Consider the following 24,057-nt stretch of genomic DNA (forward strand, 5'->3'; position numbering starts at 1 on the left):
CCGGTGAGGAGACGTTCAGTGGTGGGGTGGTACTTTGAAAAAAATCAAAAATTCAAGAATTGTATTAGACTTCCATTTTCTCCCTTTTGAGTTTGAAAAAAAATTAAGCTTCAAGATGCATATTCTTTGCCTTCTTGACTCCCTCCAAAACTTCGCCGAAAATGGTGTCTTTCTGCGCCGATTTTGTAATGTGCGCTGCTTTTTCTTAAGTGTCCAGAAGGTTTTTTGTGAGTGGTCACTTATGCCATCCTAGGAAAAATGTAAGTTGGTCAAACTTGTTTGAATGTGAAAAACTGGCACAGACATCAGGTTACACCCCCAAAAAAATTGTAACCTAAAAAAATCGTACCGAACTGAATTACGCTGGCGCAGCAACTTTGGGGAAACTTGGAGATTTTTATTTACTCCCCAAAAAATGGTGCAGATAATTGAGGAAAATTGAGCCCATATATAGAGTGTTCATTTCTGTAAGCTGAGACCATCTTGTGCTATGTGGGAACTGTGGGACGCTTCGTGTGTCTTGGATAATCATGTGTACAAGGAGTACCTCCGACTGCTTGAGCTCAGGGTTTCTGAAAGACGGCATCTCCAACAGTGCAGCACTCCCTCAGTACTGCACTGGAGTATTAGCCTAGATTTTTGTGCTTCAGGAACTTCAACCTACGACCTTCTAACTCCGAGGTGAGAGTGCTACCAACCGAGCCACAGCTCATATTTAAGAGAGACAAGCTGTAGGAATTTTTCCCACCGGTTTCAGACACCAAGACTTATATGAACACTGAAACACAGACAAAGATTTGTTGGGGCTAGACTTTCCACTTCACATCGCCCATCTAAGGCCCATCTATCGCCCAAAATGGACCTCTATCGCCCATTTTCACCAAAAAATAGCAAATAGGCCTAAAACATCGCTAGTCACTGGTCAGTAACTTTTAACATTGTTATTACCAGTTTAAGTGTATCTAAGGGTTAAGTCATGGCAGGAGAGCTCGGTCGGGTGTTATGCTCCTCCTGTACCATGTGGGAACTCAGGGACGCTTCCGGTGTCCCTGACGACTACGTGTGCGGGAAGTGTATCCGCCTCCAGCTCCTGACGGTCCGCGTTACGGAATTGGAGCTGAGGGTGGATTTACTCTGGAGCATCCACGATGCTGAGAATGACGTGAGTATCACGTGTAGTGAGTTGGTCTTACCGCAGGGAAAGGGTCCACAGCCAGATAGGGAATGGAAGACCAGCAGGAAGAGTAGTGCAAGGAAGGTAGTGCAGGGGTCCCCTGCGGTCATCCCCCTGCAAAACAGATACACTGCTTTGGGTAATGTTGAGGGGAATGACTCATCAGGGGAGGGCAGCAGCAGCCAAGTTCATGGCACCGTGGCTGGCTCTGCTGCACAGGAGGGCAAGAAAAAGAGTGGGAGAGCGATAGTGATAGGGGATTCAATTGTGAGGGGAATAGATAGGCGTTTCTGCGGCCGCAACCGAGACTCCAGGATGGTATGTTGTCTCGGAGCGGGTGCAGGACATTCTGAAATGGGAGGGAGAACAGCCAGTTGTCGTGGTGCAAATCGGTACCAACGACATAGGCAAAAAAAGGGATGAGGTGCTACGAAACGAATTTAAGGAGCTAGGAGCTAAATTAAAAAGTAGGACCTCAAAAGTAGTAATCTCGGGATTGCTACCAGTGCCACGTGATAGTCAGAGTAGGAATCGCAGGATAGCGCAGATGAATACGTGGTTTGAGCAGTGGTGCAGCAGGGAGGGATTCAAATTCCTGGGGCATTGGGACCGGTTCTGGGGGAGGTGGGACCAGTACAAACCGGACGGTCTGCACCTGGGCAGGACTGGAACCAATGTCCTAGGGGGAGTGTTTGCTAGTGCTGTTGGGGAGGATTTAAACTAATATGGCAGGGGAATGGGAACCAATGCAGGGAGACAGAGGGAAACAAAAAGGAGACAAAAGCAAAAGACAGAAAGGAGATGAGGAAAAGTGGAGGGCAGAGAAACCCAAGGCAAAGAACAAAAAGGGCCACTGTACAGCAAAATTCTAAAAGGACAAAGGGTGTTAATAAAACAAGCCTGAAGGCTTTGTGTCTTAATGCAAGGAGTATCCGCAATAAGGTGGATGAATTAATTGTGCAAATAGATGTTAACAAATATGATGTGATTGGGATTACGGAGACGTGGCTCCAGGATGATCAGGGCTGGGAACTCAACATTCAGGGGTATTCAACATTCAGGAAGGATAGAATAAAAGGAAAAGGAGGTGGGGTAGCATTGCTGGTTAAAGAGGATATTAATGCAATAGTTAGGAAAGACATTAGCTTGGATGATGTGGAATCTATATGGGTAGAGCTGCAGAACACCAAAGGGCAAAAAACGTTAGTAGGAGTTGTGTACAGACCTCCAAACAGTAATAGGGATGTTGGGGAGGGCATCAAACAGGAAATTAGGGGTGCGTGCAATAAAGGTGCAGCAGTTATAATGGGTGACTTTAATATGCACATAGATTGGGCTAACCAAACTGGAAGCAATACGGTGGAGGAGGATTTCCTGGAGTGCATAAGGGATGGTTTTCTAGACCAATATGTTGAGGAACCAACTAGGGGGGAGGCCATCTTAGACTGGGTGTTGTGTAATGAGAGAGGATTAATTAGCAATCTCATTGTGCGAGGCCCCTTGGGGAAGAGTGACCATAATATGGTGGAATTCTGCATTAGGATGGAGAATGAAACAGTAATTTCAGAGACCATGGTCCAGAACTTAAAGAAGGGTAACTTTGAAGGTATGAGGCGTGAATTGGCTAGGATAGATTGGCGAAGGATACTTAGGGGGTTGACTGTGGATGGGCAATGGCAGACATTTAGAGACCGCATGGATGAATTACAACAATTGTACATTCCTGTCTGGCGTAAAAATAAAAAGGGGAAGGTGGCTCAACCGTGGCTATCAAGGGAAATCAGGGATAGTATTAAAGCCAAGGAAGTGGCATACAAATTGGCCAGAAATAGCAGTGAACCTGGGGACTGGGAGAAATTTAGAACTCAGCAGAGGAGGACAAAGGGTTTGATTAGGACAGGGAAAATGGAGTACGAGAAGAAGCTTGCAGGGAACATTAAGGCGGATTGCAAAAGTTTCTATAGGTATGTAAAGAGAAAAAGGTTGGTGAAGACAAACGTAGGTCCCCTGCAGTCAGAATCAGGGGAAGTCATAACGGGGAACAAAGAAATGGCAGACCAATTGAACAAGTACTTTGGTTCGGTATTCACTAAGGAGGATACAAACAACCTTCCGGATATAAAAGGGGTCAGAGGGTCTAGTAAGGAGGGGGAACTGATGGAAATCTTTATTAGTCGGGAAAGTGTGTTGGGGAAATTGATGGGATTGAAGGCCGATAAATCCCCAGGGCCTGATGGACTGCATCCCAGAGTACTTAAGGAGGTGGCCTTGGAAATAGCGGATGCATTGACAGTCATTTTCCAACATTCCATTGACTCTGGATCAGTTCCTATGGAGTGGAGGGTAGCCAATGTAACCCCACTTTTTAAAAAAGGAGGGAGAGAGAAAACAGGGAATTATAGACCGGTCAGCCTGACCTCAGTAGTGGGTAAAATGATGGAATCAATTATTAAGGATTTCATAGCAGTGCATCTGGAAAATGGTGACATGATAGGTCCAAGTCAGCATGGATTTGTGAAAGGGAAATCATGCTTGACAAATCTTCTGGAATTTTTTGAGGATGTTTCCAGTAAAGTGGACAAAGGAGAACCAGTTGATGTGGTATATTTGGACTTTCAGAAGGCTTTCGACAAGGTCCCACACAAGAGATTAATGTGCAAAGTTAAAGCACATGGGATTGGGGGTAGTGTGCTGAAGTGGATTGAGAACTGGTTGTCAGACAGGAAGCAAAGAGTAGGAGTAAACGGGTACTTTTCAGAATGGCAGGCAGTGACTAGTGGAGTGCCGCAAGGTTCTGTGCTGGGGCCCCAGCTGTTTACATTGTACATTAATGATTTAGACGAGGGGATTAAATGCAGTATCTCCAAATTTGCGGATGATACTAAGTTGGGTGGCAGTGTGAGCTGCGAGGAGGATGCTATTAGGCTGCAGAGTGACTTGGATAGGTTAGGTGAGTGGGCAAATGCATGGCAGATGAAGTATAATGTGGATAAATGTGAGGTTATCCACTTTGGTGGTAAAAACAGAGAGACAGACTATTATCTGAATGGTGACAGATTAGGAAAAGGGAAGGTGCAACGAGACCTGGGTGTCATGGTACATCAGTCATTGAAGGTTGGCATGCAGGTACAGCAGGCGGTTAAGAAAGCAAATGGCATGTTGGCCTTCATAGCGAGGGGATTTGAATACAGGGGCAGGGAGGTGTTGCTACAGTTGTACAGGGCCTTGGTGAGGCCACACCTGGAGTATTGTGTACAGTTTTGGTCTCCTAACTTGAGGAAGGACATTCTTGCTATTGAGGGAGTGCAGCGAAGGTTCACCAGACTGATTCCCGGGATGGCGGGACTGACCTATCAAGAAAGATTGGATCAACTGGGCTTGTATTCACTGGAGTTCAGAAGAATGAGAGGGGACCTCATAGAAACGTTTAAAATTCTGACGGGTTTAGACAGGTTAGATGCAGAAAGAATGTTCCCAATGTTGGGGAAGTCCAGAACCAGGGGTCACAGTCTGAGGATAAGGGGTAAGCCATTTAGGACCGAGATGAGGAGAAACTTCTTCACCCAGAGAGTGGTGAACCTGTGGAATTCTCTACCACAGAAAGTAGTTGAGGCCAATTCACTAAATATATTCAAAAGGGAGTTAGATGAAGTCCTTACTACTCGGGGGATCAAGGGTTATGGCGAGAAAGCAGGAAGGGGATACTGAAGTTTCATGTTCAGCCATGAACTCATTGAATGGCGGTGCAGGCTAGAAGGGCTGAATGGCCTGCTCCTGCACCTATTTTCTATGTTTCTATGTTTAGAAAAATAGACCCCCAAGTTTCGTCTCACTTCGCTGAAATAATCACCGAACAGATCGCCCACATAAGGCCCATCCCAACTTTCGGCACATAGCTGGCACTTCGCCGGGCTGATGGTAGGCCGAAAACATCACTGAGAAATAGTTGCTTTTCCGGGTTTTACAGAAGGAAATGGACACTACGGACGCCATTTTGAAGATCGGAGGAAGGGTGGAGGCAATAGAAAAAAATGAGCTAAATAGTTGTGAGTTATTTAGAGAGTTATTTATAGATAGATCAACTCAGAATATTATATTATGGTATATATATTGATAGCTATTGTATAGGCATTTTTTTGTGAAAAGTGTTTTTATAGATAGTAAAAAGAATTATTGAAATTGTTGGTCCTATTAGACTGACTGGTATACAGTGTAGAGAGAGTAGAGAGATTAGTTTAATTTAGTGAAAGTAATTATTGATAGTGATGGGGCCTATGCTTTCTCTGCCATTACTTGTAACTGATCACACGCTGGTTTCTGAAAGGATCAATCGAAGAGGTGGCAGAGTAATGCGTAGACAGAAACAGAGGAGACAGAAGAAGGGAGTGTACAGCCAACGAAGGTACTTGGAAAAGCAATCTTACCTCAACTTGTCTGAAAACGCGTGTCTTAGGAGGCTGCACTTCCGGAAGGAGGTCATCGATGAGATTTGCCAGCTCGTCAAGGGAGATCTGCAGCCTTCCAGCACCATCAGAACCGCACTGTCCGTTGAGGTGAAGGTTACTGCTGCCCTAGCCTTCTACGCATTGGGATCTTTTCAGGCTTCAGCTGGTGACATCTGCCATATCTCTCAGCACGCCTCACACTGCTACATTATGCTCGCAGGATGGACTTCATAAGCTTCCCAATGATCAGGTAGGCACAGACCGAGAGGGCTTTGGGTTTCTACAGAATATTACACTTCCCCATGGTACAGGGAGCAATAGACTGCATGCACATTGCCCTGAAAGCTCCCTTAAAGAATGCGGAGGTGTTTCGTAACAGAAAGGGGTTCCACTCCCTAAATGTGCAGCTTGTTGTCGACCACAACGAAATAATCATGACAGTAAGTGCTACATTTCCTGGCAGCATCCATGATGCGCACATCCTACGTGAGAGTGCTATCCCTGACCTGTTTGTCAATCAGCCAGAAGGTCATGGTTGGATGCTGGGGGTTAAGGATATGACCTTGCCAGTTGGCTGATGACCCCTCTGCGTAATCCCGTCACTGAAGCAGAGAAACGTTACAATGAAAGCCACATAGCGACACGCAACATCGTTGAAAAGACAATTGGAATCCTAAAGCAGCGCTTCAGATGCCTGGATCATTCTGGTGGCAGCCTACAGTACCACCCTGAACGGGTTGCTGAGTTTATTGTGGCGCGTTGCATGCTGCATAACCCAGCTATAAGGAGAGGACAAGTAATGCCAGATCAGGCTGCAGGTCCACCTCCAGAAGGAAGGGAGACAGAAGAGCCAGCCGGTGAGGAGCAAGAGGAGGAAGAGGCAGAAGAGGAGGCAGGCAAGGACCTAGGGGAGGGCAATCAGCCTGGCGATCTACCACCACTCCCCTCCCGAAGACCAGTAGTCAGTGGCAGTTATGCGGCTGCAAAGCTGTTGCGTCAGCAGCTCATTTATGAACGCTTTGCATGAACTTACATTGGGGATAGTCACATTTACAGTTATGGTTAAGCAAAAGTTGCATTTGCGTGTAGTTTCATTTTTGCCTTGCCTGCACTGGCCTGGCATCTGCATTAATGCTTAGCTTAAGCAAGGGGATGCTATAATAAGAGACTGAACAAATAATGCTGAACAACTGTAAATATGTTATGCTTAATTTAACTAAGAGAGAAGGCACAACAATTGTTAAACTCAATAAATTTTTTTAAATTAACAAAACGAATGATTCAAAACATTTTTTAATCAACATCCTGCCCCCCCTCCCCAACCCCAAATAACCATGAACAAAATAAAAAACTTGTAAAAATATTAACAATTTAATAATTTAATTGAAAAACACCCCCCCCCCCTCCCTACCTGCGGCCACGTTTCCCTCCAGGTCCTTTCCCACCCCGTGTTTTTACTCCACCCGCCCATTTCGGTCTACGCAGACCGACACAAACGCGGTGTACAGTGTGGGACGGCAAGACTTCCTGCCGTGGTGGAGGTGACGGAGTGGATGCAGAAGCCTGAGGCTCCTCTTCCGAGTTGGTGAGAGGCGGGAGCGGCCTATAAAAGGCGTACTTATGCAGCTACAGCGGGAGAGAAAGCAAAAAAGAAAATTCTCTATTGATAGGGATGAGGCACCGGGACCAAGCGGTGTGCAACTGGCGACGCCAAGACGCAACACTTTGCACACGCCGACCCCACGGAGGTCGGGTCAGCGAGGTGAGCAATCGCCTACCTCGGACCGGCAGACGGAGTGCTTGATCTCCCTGTGCAGGGTGACAGGTCAGTGTTTCGATGATTTCTCCACGAACTGGAGCCAGTTCTCAACAACCTGGAGCCAGTTCAACACGAACTTCTCCAACTGGTCTTCCGTGCAAACGGAGTTAGCATGGGTGACCTTGGAGGCGATTCGTGAACAGACCGCCACAACCAATGACACGGCGCTGCACCCCAAGGTGTCGTGTCGGCTCGGAGTGAGACCCCAGCACGCAAGCGAGTACGGAGGACACAGTTCCTCCTGACTCATAAGAACATAAGAATTTGGAACAGGAGTAGGCCATCTAGCCCCTCGAACCTGCTCCGCCATTCAATAAGATCATGGCTGATCTGGCCGTGGACTCAGCTCCACTTACCCGCTCTCCCCGTAACCCTTAATTCCCCTATTGGTTAAAAATCTATCTATCTTTGACTTGAATACATTCAATGAGCTAGCCTCAACTGCTTCCTTGGGCAGAGAATTCCACAGATTCACAACCCTCTGGGAGAAGAAATTTTTTCTCAACTCGGTTTTAAATTGGCTCCTCCGTATTTTGAGGCTGTGCCCCCTAGTTCTAGCCTCCCCGACCAGTGAAAACAACCTCTCTGCCTCTATATTGTCTATCCCTTTCATTATTTTAAATGTTTCTATAAGATCACCCCTCATCCTTCTGAGCTTCAACGAGTAAAGACCCAGTCTACTCAATCTATCATCATAAGGTAACCCCCTCATTTCTGGAATCAGCCTAGTGAAACGTCTCTGTACCCCTTCCAAAGCTAGTATATCCTTCCTTAAGTAAGGTGACCAAAAAACTGCACGCAGTACTCCAAGTGTGGCCTTACCAATACCTTATACAGTTGCAGCAAGACCTCCCTGCTTTTGTACTCCATCCCTCTCGCAATGAAGGCCAACATTCCATTTGCCTTCCTGATTACCTGTTGCACCTGCAAACTAACTTTTTGGGATTCATGCACAAGGACCCCCAGGTCCCTCTGCACCACAGCATGTTGTAATTTCTCCCCATTCAAATAATATTCCCTTTTACTGTTTTTTTTCCCAAGGTGGATGACCTCACACTTTCCGACATTGTATTCCATCTGCCAAACCTTACCCCATTCGCTTAACCTATCCAAATCTCCTTGCAGCCTCTCTGAGTCCTCTACACAACTCGCTTTCCCACTAATCTTAGTGTCATCTGCAAATTTTGTTGCACTACACTCTGTCCCCTCCTCTAGGTCATCTATGTATATTGTAAACTGTTGTGGTCTCAGCACTGATCCCTGTGGCACACCACTAACCACTGATTTCCAACCAAAAAGGAACCATTTATCCCGACTCTCTGCTTTCTGTTCGCCAGCCAATTCTCTATCCATGCTAATATATTTCCTCTGACTCCGCATACCTTTATCTTCTGCAGTAACCTTTTGTGTGGCACCTTATCGAATACCTTTTGGAAATCTAAATACACCACATCCATCGGTACACCTCTATCCACCATGCTTGTTATATCCTCAAAGAATTCCAGTAAATTAGTTAAACATGATTTCCCCTTCATGAATCCATGCTGCGTCTGTTTGATTGCACTATTCCTATCTAGATGTCCCGCTATTTCTTCCTTAATGATAGTTTCAAGCATTTTCCCCACTGCAGATGTTAAACTAACCGGCCTATAGTTACCTGCCTTTTGTCTGCCCCCTTTTTTAAACAGAGGCGTTACATTAGCTGCTTTCCAATCCGCTGGTACCTCCCCAGAGTCCAGCGAATTTTGGTAGATTATAACGAATGCATCTGCTATAACTTCCGCCATCTCGTTTAATACCCTGGGATGCATTTCATTACGATACATAATTAGAAAATTAGCCAATTTGTGGTCCAATGACAACTGTCATTTCTTTGGATTTGGATCCAACATCTGTTTGATGAGGGCACATTATACAATTTGTACTATGCGCTCTGTTGCACCATTTGAAGCAGGGTGGTACAGTGGAACCTTGGTATGTTTCATACCATTTTTGCTCATGAACTGTGAAAATTCTTCTGAACAAAATTGTGGTCCATTATCAAAAACAATTTCTTCTAGGAGGTCAAATGAAGAAAATAATCTTCGCAAAATGTCTAATGTTTTACTTGTTGTTATTTTCCGCATTGGAAACACCTCGACCTACTTCGAATGGCTATCAATCACAATGAACAATTGTCATCCTTCTAGCTCAGCAAAATCGATATGTAACCTTTGCTACACCCTGGGAGGCCATTTCCATGGCTGTAATAGTACTAATGGTGGTTTCTTGCTTACCAATTGAAATGTCGTACACTGACTGACGATGTACTCTATATCTTTATCTAGACCTGGCCACCATAAGTAACTGCATGCAAAACTCTTGGTCAAACACATTCCCAGGTGCTGGTCATGAAGATCTCCTAATAATTTGACCTTGAATTTATTTGGTATAACCACTCTTGCACCTCACATGATACAATCTTTATCGACTGATAATTCATTCCTACGAATGAAGAATGACGGATTAATATCTTTGTCTGTTACCTGGTTTGGCCAGTCATTTGTAATGTAATCATAACTGGGTCACATTTAGTTGCTCTACCAATCTCTTCAGCTGTGACTGGCAGTTCATCAATGTCTGAAAAATAGAACACTTCTTCACTATTGGGTGTAACTTGTGATGGGCAAGTCAATCTAGACATAGCATCAGCATTACTGTGCTCAGCTGATTATCTGTATTCAATATCATATGTATATGCTCTGCATTCGGGCTGCAGCTAATGTTGGAACTGGGGACTTTGGATGGAGGATTGCTGTCAGGGGCGTATGGTTCATAACGATGGTAAACTTATGACCAAACAAGTATTTGTGGAACTTCTTGAGCCCAAAAATTAATGCTAAAGCTTCCCTTTTGATTTGCGCATAATTACGCTAACTGGCACTGAGAGTGCGTGAAGCAAAAGCAATTGGTCTCTCCTCCCCACTACATAGTACATGAGAAATCGCTGCCCCAACTCCATATGGAGAGGCATCACATGCTAGCTTGATCTCCTTAGATATGTTATAGTGAACTAACATGGTGCTCTCTACCAATTGGCTTTTACACTCCTTGAATGCTGTGTTGCATTCTTCTGACCACTTCCAATGGACCTGTTTTTTCAATAGTTCATTTAGTGGATGTAACACTGTAGCCAAATTTGGTAGGAACTTCCCATAATAATTTAAAAGACCCAAAAATTGATCGAAGTTCAGTGACATTCTTGTGAGTGAGTGCTTTTCTGATTGCATCCAGCTTTCCCTTGGTTGGATGTAAACCACCTTTGTCTACTCTGTGCCCTAAGTACTCCACTGAGTTTTGAAATAACTCACACTTGCGAGCAGTCACTCGTACTCTGTGCTTCTCTAGCCATTTGAGAACTTCATTCAATATGTTGTTATGAATTTGCCTGTTTCGTGCTGAAATTAGTATGTCATCTAAATAATATACTACCCCTTCAATACCTTGCAAAATCTGGTTCATCACCTCTTGAAATATGGTGGGGCCGGAAGACACTCCAAATGGTAGCCTATTAAATTGATATAGGCCTAGATGAGTATTTATAGTCAAGCATGACTTGGACTCCTCATCTAGTTCAAGTTGTAAGTAGGCATTTGTAAGATTGGGGAGATTACCCTCTAGAACCTGGTTTACGATTACTTTATAATCACCACACAAGCTTACCTTACCATCAGACTTAGGTACAACAACAATGGGTGTAGCCCAATTACATAGATCTATCTTAGAGATAATGTTCTCAGTCTCAAGTCTTTTGAGTTGTTGCTCAACTTTCTCCTTGAGTGCATATGGTACGGGATGTGGCTTGCAGTAAACTAGTCGAGCATCCTTCTGTACCCTGACATTTGCCTTGAAGCCTTGGATTGGACTGCCTGTTTCGCAGAACACCTTCGGATACTTCTTGATGACATCATCCTTTGATGCAAATCTCATTTCAACACAAAAAATCTCACTCCAATCCAGCTTCAGTGATCCCAACCAATTTCTTCCTAGTAAGGCAGGCTTGTCTCCTGCCACAACTAAGAGAGGCAAGCTCTGAAATTGATCCTTGTATTTTACCGGTACGGTGATACGACCTACCACAGGAATGTTCTCTCCCGAGTAGCCTCGCAGCTCTATCTTGGATTTCTCCAATGGGAAATCACGCAATTTGTTGCGTACTACACTCACGGATGCACCAGTGTCGATTTCCACGGGTATCTTGGTTCCTGCAACATCTACGTGAATGATGATACTTTTCGAATCGCTGTTAGATACCCTTGTGCTCCTGATGATGTGTAGCGCTTAAACCTCCTCGTCCTATTGTTTTTCTTCCATGCTATGTAGTCTCTGGCGATTTCTACTTATAGCTTTGAAAGTTGGTTTACTCTTCAGTCGACATTTCTTCACAGATGCCCAGTTTACCTGCAGAAGAAACACTCTGCCTTCACATATGGACAACTTTGAGCAATATGTTGTCCCAGACACTGATAGCATGACTTCAATGCTCTGTTACAAATTGCCAGTCGCTGAGACCTTGGGGCCCAACTGCCTTTTACTTTTAACCTGCAGGCGATTCACCTCGGTTGTCTGACGACTGGAAATAGTATGAAATTCTCGGGAATATTGGTCGGCCATGTCCATTGACATAGCTGTCTGACAAGTTAAATCAAATGTCAAGTTAGGAGTTGTCAATAATTTTCTTCTGATCGCATCATTTTTCATCCCACAAACAAAGCGGTCACGCAATGCTCGGTCCTGAAGTTTCCGCAATTACAGTGAATACATAGAATACTACAATGTACTCACTGATACTTTCGTTGGTTAACTGATCTCGTATTCCGAAATGATAACTTTCAGCAATTTCCAGGGGCTCAGGACTGTATTGCTGTTTTGCTTAAGTGATGTGTTCTTTGACTTGACAGGCACAAGCACATTTTTCAGGGTTTTATACACCTCAGACCCTGCTTCAGTTAAGAAAATAGCCTGTTTTCTTTCCAGCACCCCCCGGTTATGGTTTTCATCATTGGGAACTTCAATGATACTACTTGCGGTGAAAAACATTTCTAGCCACTCTACATATGCTCCAAAACTTTCACAGTCGCGTTGAAACTCCCCCAAGCGCCCTATTATTCCCATAGGTGCCCATCTGGACTCTGGCAGTTCAGCCAAATATGCTTGTAATTTACCTTGGATTTTTAGCTGTTAATCAAAATAGAGAAGCTCTCAAAGTCTCTCTGTCAGTTGACTGAATCATCCACCAACAAAAATTTCAACTAGGTTATCCGATTATCCTATCCTTCGTCGCCAAATGATATATTTTCGGTACGATCTCACAAACTCACAGGCTTTAAGATGGCTGATAACTTCAGGAAGCCAGTCAGGTGACCTGCTTATTCTTGTAAATAGCAATGGCTGCAATGCCACAGTAGTCCACTGGGTGGAGCTATATATATTACAGGCACGAAACTCGGAAATGTTGCAAACAGTGAGGAGGATAGTAGCAGAAATCAGGACATAGACAGACTGGGCAGACACATGGCAGATGAAATTTAATGCAGAGAAGTGTGAAGTGATACATTTTGGTCGAAAGAATGAGGAAAGGCAGTATAATCTAAATGGTACAATTTTAAAGGGACAGAGGGGTGTACGAACACAAATCTTGGACGATGGCAGGGCAAGTTGAGAAGGCTGTTTAAAAGAGCATACGGGATCCTTGGCTTTATGAATAGAAGCGTAGAGTACAAAAGCAAGGACGTTATGCTAAACTTTTAAAAATCATATTGGTTAGGCCCCAGCTGGAGTATTGTGTTAAATTCTGGGCACCGCACTTTAGGAAGGAAGTCAAGACCTTGGAGAGGCTGCAGAGGAGATTTACTAGAATGGTACCAGGGATGAGGAACGTCAGTGATGTGGAGAGACTGGAGAACATAAGAACATAAGAAATAGTAGCAGCATTAGGTCATACGGCCCCTCGAACCTGCTCCGCCATTTAATACGATCATGGCTGAACCGATCGTGGACTCAGGTCCATTTCCCTGCCCGGTCCCCATAACCCTTATTCCCTTGTCGTTTAAGAAGCTGTATATTTCTATCTTAAATTTATTCAATGTCCCAGCTTCCACAGCTCTCTGAAGCAGCGAATTCCACAGATCCACAACCCTCTGAGAAAAGAAATTTCTCCTCATCTCAGTTTTAAATGGGCAGCCCTTATTCTAAGATTATGCCCCCTAGTTCTAGTCTCCCCCATCAGTGGAAACATCCTCTCTCCATCCACCTTGTCAAGCCCCCTCATAATTGCTATGTATGCATGCCTACAATGTTATGATGTACTGTAACTCTGAATGTACCTTCACCCTGTACACACCTTACCTGTACACCAGAGGGTGCTGCTGCTGGAGACCTAAGGGTCACCTGCACACTGCAGGTAACCCAGTAGAAAAGGGAGCTCACCTTTTGGTGTCCTCACTCTCGGAGCTGCAATAAAGGACTGCGGTCTTCACAGTTTAAGTACCATACCCCTGCCTCGTGGAGTCATTAACAGAGTGCCTACATACATAATAATGTTATACGTTATGATGGGGTTATTCTTCTCAGAGCAGAGAAGGTTAAGGGGAGATTCAGTGGAGGTGTTCAAAATCATGAATGGTAAATAACTGTTTCCACTGACATCAAGAGCTGGATTTTAGCTTTTTCTGTTTTCAGGGTGAAAATGGAGGCGGGGCGGGAAAGTTACCGGCCGGGAACAGTTTGCGCCTCAGTAGATAAGTTTGGGCATCTGGGCCCTGCATCAGGGTCGCAGCAATAAGGGAGGCGTTGTACACCTCTCATGGCGCAAGGATGGGAAACTCACGAACGAAAGTGTGCACTCCGAGAGCGGCCCGGGGGTGGGGGTGGGGGAAATCTTCAACAAAATACACAAAAATATTCCTAAAACATTGCCCACGCCACCACAACACAAATCGCTAAAAAAGTTAAAAGAACAAACACTCGCACTTGCCTTCGGAGTCCTTTACCTTCCTCTGCGCCACCGGCTATGCCGGACCACACTGATTTCCCAATCGGTCATTGCGGGCGCACTTCCGGGCGGACGGGTCGGGCAAGATTCAAAACTCCTGCCGGTGTCGCAACCAGAGGTGTCGCACACCCGGCGCAGCTCTTCCCGGCGGTGCTGCTCAGAGCCGCCGCAAAACTTGACCCGAGGATCGCGGCGGGACGCGGGTGACCTCAACGCCGCCTTTCACGCCGCTCCGGGGCGCAACCCAGAGCGCAAAGGACCGGAAAATCCAGCCCCAAGATCGGTAACCAGAAGACACAGATTTAAGGCAAAAGATCCAGTGGTGAGATGAGGAGAAATTATTTTACACGTCGAATTGTTAGTGTCTAGAATGCACTGTCTGAAAGGGCGGTGGAAGCAGATTCAATGGCCACTTTCAAAGGGGAATTTGATAAATACTTGAAGGGGAGGACATTTGCAGGACTACGGGAAAAGAGGAAGGGGGTGGGACTAACTATATGATGACTAACCAAGTTAGTCTGACCAGTAGACGCAGGTGCAGCAAGGAAGATTATAACTTGGATGAGAGGAAGACTGGACTGTCCATGGCGAAGATTGAATGATAAAATATTCACTGGCACATGTCCAAGGGTTTATAAAATTATGAGGGGCCGAGATAGATTGGATAGGAAGGACCTATTTCCCTTGGCAGAGGGGTCAAAAAACAGGGGGTATTGATTTAAAGTAATTGTAGGAGTTATAGAGGGAATTTGAGGGGACATTTCTTCACCCAGAGGGTGGTGGGGGTCTGGAACTCACTGCCTGAAAGGGTGGTAGAGGCAGAAACCCTCACCACATTTAAAAGGTAATTGGATATGCACTTGAAGTGCCGTAATCTACAGGGCTACGGGCTGTCATGTATTCTACTGTCATTGTAATCCATGTATAAACTGACCTAAGTTGTTCACCGTGAGAACACTGACCACTAGGTGGTGAACTTGTGGGAGACGCTCCTAACCTGGACTTTCAGGTATAAAAGGGGAAGCTCCACCCATCTTCTCCACTTCAGTGCTGGCTAATAAAGGACTGGTCACAGAGTGACCTTCTCTCTAGTATGGGCCTCGTGTGCATTTGTACTGTATAGTAAGGACATATTATTGGCGACGAGAAACTGGGATTTAAACCACGCGAGCATGGCCACTAGCAGCAGAGATGAGAGGTACTGTGTTGGTGATGATTGGGACGATTTTATTGAGAGACTACAGCAAAGTTTCATCACTAAGGAATGGCTGGGACAGGATTCGCCGACAAACGCAGGGCTCATCTCCTGACGGTTTGTGGATCCAGGACGTACTCCCTGATGAAGGACCTTCTAGTGCCAGAGAAGCCGTTGGACAAGACTTTTGAAGAGCTCAGTAAGTTGATCGGGGAACACTTTAAACCGGTGAGCAGCATGCACATGGCGAGACACCGGTTTTACACGCACCAGTGGCGAGAAGGGCAAAGCGTTCCAGACTTCGTGGCAGACCTCCAGCGACTGGCGAGCCTATGTAAGTTCCCAGATGCATGCAGAGCGGAGATGCTGCGAGATATTTTTATTGAGGACATTGGGCATGCTGGGGTTTTCAGGAAACTGATTGAGAATAAAAACTTGACCCTGGAAACGGCCCAGACAGTTATCTCAGGGGAGGAAGAGACCAGAATGATGTTTGACAAAAATCTTGGTTTAAATGCAGCAAATGGACAGGGAGTCAACATTGTTAATGCGGCACACAGTTCTCCAGGCAGACAGGGGCAGTCGGACATGCCCGAGCATGTAGTCGAACCCAAAGGGGGAATTCAACAAAGACAATGGTTAGCTGAACGGTGATTCATTGCCATCGCAAGGGACAATGCGGCCAGTGATGGGGCCATCAACACCTGTCAATGGCGTTTAAGGACAGTTACAGAGACAGTCAGAGATGATCGACTGGTAATGGACCTTTTGTTTCCAACAACGGCTCATGTTGGAGGTGTGGAGGCAAACAGACAGCCACAGCTTGCACGTATCAGCAATATACCTGCAGAAATTGCAACATCAGCGGTCACTTGGCGCGTATGTGCAGGAAGCCTGCAGCCAGGTTGATTACGAGGAGGACGGGCCCAATGTAAGCCCTACAAGGCCAAATGAATACTGGGGGAAATCGCTGGAAACTGAAGTTCAGCGAGTTCATGAGGAGCATATATAATGTTCATACACCAGGACGCCACCGATAATGATGAAAGTGCTCCTCAGTGGCATCCCAGTATCAATGGAGCTAGACACGGGGGCCAGCCAGTCCCTGATGAGTTTGACAAGTTGTGAGCATCCAAGGCCAGGAGGCCAAAATTATTGCCGATTGACGCACAGCTATGGACATATACAAAAGAGATCATTCCGGTGCTAGGCAACGCCACGGTAGTCGTGACCCACAAAGATTCGGAGAATATGTTGCCACTCTGGATTGTCCCGGGGGACGGTCCCGCACTGCTGGGGAGGAGTTGGCTTGCTGTCATGAACTGGAAATGAGACGATGTCAATGCAATTTCTTCTGTGGAGTGAATATCATGCTCACAGGTCCTGGACAAATTTGACTCACTATTTCAACCCGGCATTGGCACTTTCATGGGGACCAAGGTAGTGATTCACATAAACCCGGATGCCAGGCCAGTACACCACAAGGCCAGAGCGGTGCCGTACGTGATGCGAGAAAAGATTGAAGGCGAATTGGACTGCCTGCTGAGGGAAGGCATCAACTCGCCAGTCGAATTCAGTGACTGGGCGAGCCCGATTGTGCCGGTGCTCAAGGCAGATGGGTCGGTCAGGATATGTGGTGATTACAAGGCCACCATCAATCGGGTGTCACTCCAAGACCAGTACCCGCTACCGAGAGTGGAAGACTTCTTTGCGACGCTATCCAGTGGCAAACTTTTTTCAAAATTGGACCTGACCTCAGCTTACATGACCCAGGAGCTGGCGAGTGAGTCAAAGAAGCTGACCACCATCACGACACACAAGGGGTTGTTTGAGTACAACAGATGTCCGTTCTGGATTCGCTCGGCCGCCGCGATCTTTCAGCGAAATATGGAAAGCCTCCTCAAGTCGATTCCAAGGATGGTGGTTTTTCAAGACGACATCCTCATCACGGGTTGCGATACTGAAGAACACCTCCACAACCTGGAGGAGGTGCTACGCAGACTGGATCGGGTAGGTCTGCGACTGAAAAAGAGAAGTGCGTCTTCCTAGCTCCAGAGGCAGAATTCCTGGGGATGAGGATAGCAGCAGACGGGATCAGACCTACTGCGTCCAAAACGGAAGCGATCCAGAGAGCACCCAGACCCCGTAACACGACGGAGCTGCGTTCGTTCCTGGGGCTCCTGAACTATTTTGGTAACTTTCTTTCCAAATTGAGCATGCTGTTAGAGCCGCTACACGTGCTGCTACGCAAAGGTCGCGACTGGGTCTGGGGGAACAGCCAGGAAAGGGCTTTTAATAGAGCACGCAATTTGTTATGTTCCAACAATCTGTTAACGCTATATGACCCATGTAAGAAACTTGTTTGAACGTGCGATGCTTCGTCCTATGGTGTCGGGTGTGTGTTGCAGCATGTGAATGCCAAGGGTCAGTTACAGCCGGTAGCTTATGCCTCCAGAAGTCTGTCCCAGGCAGAAAGAGGCTACAGGATGGTAGAACAGGAAGCGCTCGCATGTGTATATGCAGTTAAAAAAACGCACCAGTACTTGTTTGGCAGGAGATTTGAGCTGGAGACAGATCACAAACTCCTAACGTCCCTTTTGGCCGAGAGCAAGGCCATAAATGCAAATGCGTCGGCCCGCATACAGAGGTGGACACTCAGGTTAGCCGCCCATGACAATACAATTCGGCACAGACTGCACTCAGCAGGTTCCTACTAGCCACCACTGAGGGGGCAACCAAGCATGCTGCTGAGATGGTCATGGCTGTTGAAGCTTTCGAAAGCGAAGGCTCACCCGTGACAGCCCATCAGATCAAAGTCTGGACAAATAGAGACCCGCTACCGTCTTTAATCAAGAAATGTGTCCTGAATGGGGTCTGGGCAGCCATGTACGGGGCATGCCCTGAGGAATTTAAACCATTTCACAGGCGCAAGGATGAACTCTCGATTCAGGCCGATTGCCTTCTATGGGAAAACCGAGTAGTCATGCCCCAGATGGGCAGATAGGCATTCATCCGAGAACTCCACAATGAGCACCCGGGCATTGTCATGATGAAGGCAATTGCCAGGTCACACGTTTGGTGGCCAGGCATAGATGCAGACCTGGAACTTTGTGTTCGCAGTTGCAACACGTGTGCTCAGCTGGGCAATGCGCCCAGGGAAGCCCCGCTTAGCCCCTGGTCCTGGCCCGCCAAGCCATGGTCACGCACCCATGTGGACTACGCAGGTCCTTTCATGGGAAAAATGTTTTTGGTTGTAGTAGACGCCTACTCCAAATGGATCGAGTGTGACATTCTCAATTCAAGCACATCCTCTGCCATAGTAGAAAGTCTACGGGCAATGTTCGCCGCCCATGGTCTACCGGACGTCTTGGTCAGCGACAATGGCCCATGCTTTACAAGTGCTGAATTCCAGGACTTCATGGCAGGAAATGGTATCAACCAGAGAGTCGGGATAAATGGGTCCTTTTCGATTTGAGAATCGGTGGTTAGTGGTGTGCCACAGGGATCGGTGCTGGGACCACAATTGTTTACAATATACATAGATGACCTGGAAGAGGGGACAGAGTGTAGTGTAACAAAATTTGCAGGTGACACAAAGATTAGTGGGAAAGTGGGTTGTGTAGAGGACACAGAGAGGCTGCAAAGAGATTTAGATAGGTTAAGCGAATGGGCTAAGGTTTGGCAGATGAAATACAAAGTCAGAAAATGTGAGGTCATTCACCTTGGAAAAAAAAACAGTAAAAGGGAATATTATTTGAATGGGGAGAAATTACAACATGCTGCGGTGCAGAGGGACCTGGGGGTCCTTGTGCATGAATCCCAAAAAGTTAGTTTGCAGGTGCAGCAGGTAATCAGGAAGGCGAATGGAATGTTGGCCTTCATTGCGAGAAGGATGGAGTACAAAAGCAGGGAGGTCCTGCTGCAACTGTATAGGGCCGCACCTGGAGTACTGCATGCAGTTTTGGTCACCTTACTTAAGGAAGGATATACTATCTTTGGAGGGGGTACAGAGACGATTCACTAGGCTGATTCCGGAGATGAGAGGGTTACCTTATGATGATAGATTGAGTAGACTGGGTCTTTACTCGTTGGAGTTCAGAAGGATGAGGGGTGATCTTATAGAAACATTTAAAATAATGAAAGGGATAGACAAGATAGAGGCAGAGCGGTTGTTTCCACTGGTCGGGGAGACTAGAACTAGGGGGCACAGCCTCAAAATACGGGGGAGCCAATTTAAAACCGAGTTGAGAAGGAATTACTTCTCCCAGAGGGTTGTGAATCTGTGGAATTCTCTGCCCAAGGAAGCAGTTGAGGCTAGCTCATTGAATGTATTCAAGTCACAGATAGATTTTTAACCAATAATGGAATTAAGGGTTATGGGGAGTGGGTGGGTAAGTGGAGCTGAGTCCACGGCCAGATCAGCCATGATCTTGTTGAGTGGCGGAGCAGGCTCGAGAGGCTAGACGGCCTACTCCTGTTCCTAATTCTTATGTTCTTTGTTCTATGTCAGAACGGCACCATTCAAGCCGGCCTCAAATGGCCAGGCGGAACGAGCAGCGCAGATAATCAAACAGGGAATGCTCAGAATCCAAGGGGGTTCCCTACTAAGCCGCTTATCACACCTCCTGTTGGCCAATAGATCCCGACCACACTCGCTCACAAATAATAGTCTGTCTCTCCGTTTTTACCACCAAAGTGGATAACCTCACATTTATCCACATTATACTTCATCTGCCATGCATTTGTCCACTCAGCTAACCTATCCAAGTCACTCTGCAGCCTCATAGCATCCTCCTCGCAGCTCACACTGCCACCCAACTTAGTGTCATCCGCAAATTTGGAGATACTACATTTAATCCCCTCGTCTAAATCATTAATGTACAATGTAAACAGCTGGGGTCTCAGCACAGAACCTTGCAGTACCCCACTAGTCACTGCCTGCCATTCTGCAAAGTACCCATTTACTCTTTGCTTCCTGTCTGCCAACCAGTTCTCAATCCACGTCAGCACACTACCCCCAATCCCATGTGCTTTAACTTTGCACATTAATCTCTTGTGTGGGACCTTGTCGAAAGCCTTCTGAAAGTCCAAATACACCACATCAACTGGTTCACCCTTGTCTACTGGAAACATCCTCAAAAAATTCCAGAAGATTTGTCAAGCATGATTTCCTTTTCACAAATCCATGCTGCCTTGGACCTATCATGTCACCTCTTTCCAAATGCACTGCTATGACATCCTTAATAATTGATTCCATCATTTTACCCACTACTGATGTCAGGCTGACCAGTCTATAATTCCCTGTTTTCGCTCTCCCTCCTTTTTTAAAAAGTGGGGTTACATTTGCTACCCTCCACTCCATAGGAACTGATCCAGAGTCTATGGAATGATGTGCCATGACATGGTGAGTGTTTTTCACCGGGGAGGTATATCCACTCAGGTTATCAAAGGATTTTTGATTTCCTTTCTGAGTTTTTCCAAGTGACTTTCAAAGTTGCAGAATTGCTTTTTTCAGGTCATGTTTCCTCTGCTATCAACAGTTTCCTTTTTACTTCACAGGGACATTAATCTGAGACAGAGAGCGGGATATAGAGAGCGGGATAGAGAGCGCGGGATAGAGAGAGAGGGATAGACGGATAGAGAGAGAGCAGGATAAAGAGAGAGGGATTGAGGGATAGAGAGAGAGAGTGTTATAGAGAGAAGATAGAGTGAGTGAGAGAGGATAGCGAGAGAGCGGCTAGAGAGAGAGGGATAGAGAGGGAGGGTAGAGAGGGATAGAGAGAGAGAAGGTGATAGAGATAGAGAGGGGGATAGAGAGAGGGATAGAGTGAGAGATACAGAGTAGAGAGAGAGGGGTAAAGAGAGATAGAGAGGGAGGGGTAGAGAGAGAGATAGAGAGGGAGGGGTAGAGAGAGATAGAGTGATGGAGAGAGAACGATAGAGAGAGTGAGGGTTACAGAGAGTAGAGAGAGGGGAAGAGGGAGAGGAGTAGAGAGAGAGGGATAGAGAGGGAGGGCTCGAGAGAGGAATAGAGAGAGATAGAGGAATAGAAAGGGAGGGGTAGGGAAAGATGGATAGAGAGAGATAGAGTGATAGAGAGAATGATGGAGTATGCGGGATAGAAATAGAGAGAGGGGGATAGGCGATGGATGAATGAGTGATCTTTACCCCAATGGATGAGTAATCTGGTGGCTCTCATTGTCTGGACTCACAGAAAGAAAGACCACTTGAGATGAAAAAATCTCCAATTTCAAAGGGAGGAGAACTTGGTGATAAAGTAACTAACAGAATTGTGTTTATGTTGTAGGTTCTAATGTCACCTTGGCTGCATCATTTGATGGTTTTGACACAGCACTGTATGTATCCAAAGGCTGCCCCACGAGCACCTGTGAAGGTGTGGAGAATCTGAAGCAGTTATATGTGAGTACACTGTGAGTCAGACAAGCACGGTTAGTTCTTTTAATGTATTTGCTTCATGGGTTCTTTGCTTAAGAATTCATACCAACACATTGCTGTTAAGAACTAGTTGGTTTATTAGCAAAGGTTTAACAATCACACTACCAGTTCATCCACCAGGCTCACAACCACCTGCCTCATCGTAGATCCCCGAACCCAACTGGCTGGGGTTTTATTGAGTCTTGTGAACATCACGTGACTGGCCAAGTCACTCCCAACTCAACAGCTCTACAACTATTTTAAAGCAAAACAATAAATTTAGTGCCCCTTGAAAAATGGGGGCACTAAAACTGACAAATTACCGAATAAAACTTTTTAACAATAAACGGTCAAATTAAAATTTGGTTGCCGGGAGTGATGATGCACTCCAGTCCCTCCGGCGCCCACCTCTCGCGGAAGGCCGTGAGTGTACCAGTGGATACCGCGTGCTCCATCTCCAGGAACACCCTGGCTCGGATGTAACCGTGGAAGAGAGGCAGGCAGACGGGCTGAATGACCCCCTCAACCGCCCGCTGCCTGGACCAGCTGATGGCCCCTTTGGCCATGCCCAGGAGCAGTCCTATGAGGAGGCCTTCCGACCTGCAAGCTCCCCTCCGCACATGATGCCCAAAGATCAGAAGTGTGGGACTGAAGTGCAACCAGAATTTGAGGAGCAACCCCTTCAAATAATGGAACAGGTGCTGCAACCTCACACATTCAACATAAGTATGGAACACGGACTCTTCCAGAGCGCAGAAATTGAGTCTGTGAACTGACTTAAAAACTGATTGCACGGGACTGCCCCATGCAACACCCTCCAGGGCAAGTCCCCAATAAATAAAGGGAGGACTCCCGCGTAGAGAGCACTCCATTGGAACCTGTGAGCATACATTACAGTTCTGAACTGCGATCCTGTTGCTGGGTCCTGCCTATTTAATTAATAGGGTGCAACACATCAATGGCGCCCCCACTCTCCCAAAGAAGCCCTGGTCACACTGCAATTGCAGTTTATCCACTAGGTGGAGTGCTGGGCAGGATTGTATGGAGTTTGGAGTCAGTTGTCTATTCTGCGGCGAGTGTCTCACCTCCTGACTCCTCAAAGTGTTTCCACCATCTACAAGGCACGTCAGGAGTGTGATGAAATACTTTCCACCTACCTCCAACAACACTCACGAAGTTCGACACCATCCAGGACAAAGCACCCCATCCACCACCTTAAACATTCACTCCCTCCACCACCAGCGCACCATGGCTGCAGTGTGTACCATCTACAAGATGCACTGCAGCAACTCGCCATGGCTTCTTCGACAGCACCTCCCAAAACCGTGATCTCTACCACCTAGAAGGACAAGGGCAGCAGGCACATGGGAACACCATCACCTCCATGTTCCCCTCCAAGTCACACACCATCCTGACTTAGAAATATATCGCCGTTCCTCCTGGGTCAAAATCCTGAAACTCCCTCCCCAACAGCACTGTGGGAGCACTTCACCACACGGACTGCAGCGGTTCAATGAGGCAGTTCACCACCGCCTTCTCAAAGGCAATTAGTGATCGGCAATAAATGCTGGCCTTGCCAGCGACGCCCATATCCCATGAATGAATAATTTTTAAAATGCCTTTTACACTTGTTGGACCAATTCCAGGGCTGCTTGAGTCCACGTGATCTGTTCTATTTTATCGAATGCCCGAAAAGCAACAACAAAAACTTGTATTTATATAGCGCCTTTAACATAGTGAAATGTCCCAAGGTGCTTCACAGGAATGTTACGAGATAAAAATTTGACACCAAGCCGTATAAGTAGAAGTTAATGCAGGTGACCAAAGACTTGGTCAAAAGCAAATATTTGTGAATTAATACCGTAGGTGAGTCTTTCTACGGCATTTCTTTGCCGTTTTCTCCATTCTGAAGGCTGGGAGTCATTTCCATGGGTTGCACAGATTCCTCGAGGACCT

The 24,057-nt window shown here is 46.4% G+C and overlaps 1 protein-coding gene across 1 annotated transcript in view; it reads left to right on the forward strand.

Annotated features, from left to right (window-relative positions):
• The window catches only part of LOC139230264 (guanylyl cyclase C-like), a gene marked incomplete at its 5' end in the record, with an annotated part of 252,495 nt that overhangs the window by 37,871 nt on the left and 190,567 nt on the right, over positions 1–24,057 (forward strand). Inside the window, one exon of the mRNA XM_070862094.1 lies at positions 21,974–22,086. Within this exon, the coding sequence (XP_070718195.1) occupies positions 21,974–22,086 (113 nt within the window). The remainder of the gene's footprint in view (positions 1–21,973; positions 22,087–24,057) is intronic.

Source organism: Pristiophorus japonicus, chromosome 19 (genome assembly GCF_044704955.1).
Source record: "Pristiophorus japonicus isolate sPriJap1 chromosome 19, sPriJap1.hap1, whole genome shotgun sequence".
Classification (NCBI taxonomy): Eukaryota; Metazoa; Chordata; class Chondrichthyes; family Pristiophoridae; genus Pristiophorus; species Pristiophorus japonicus.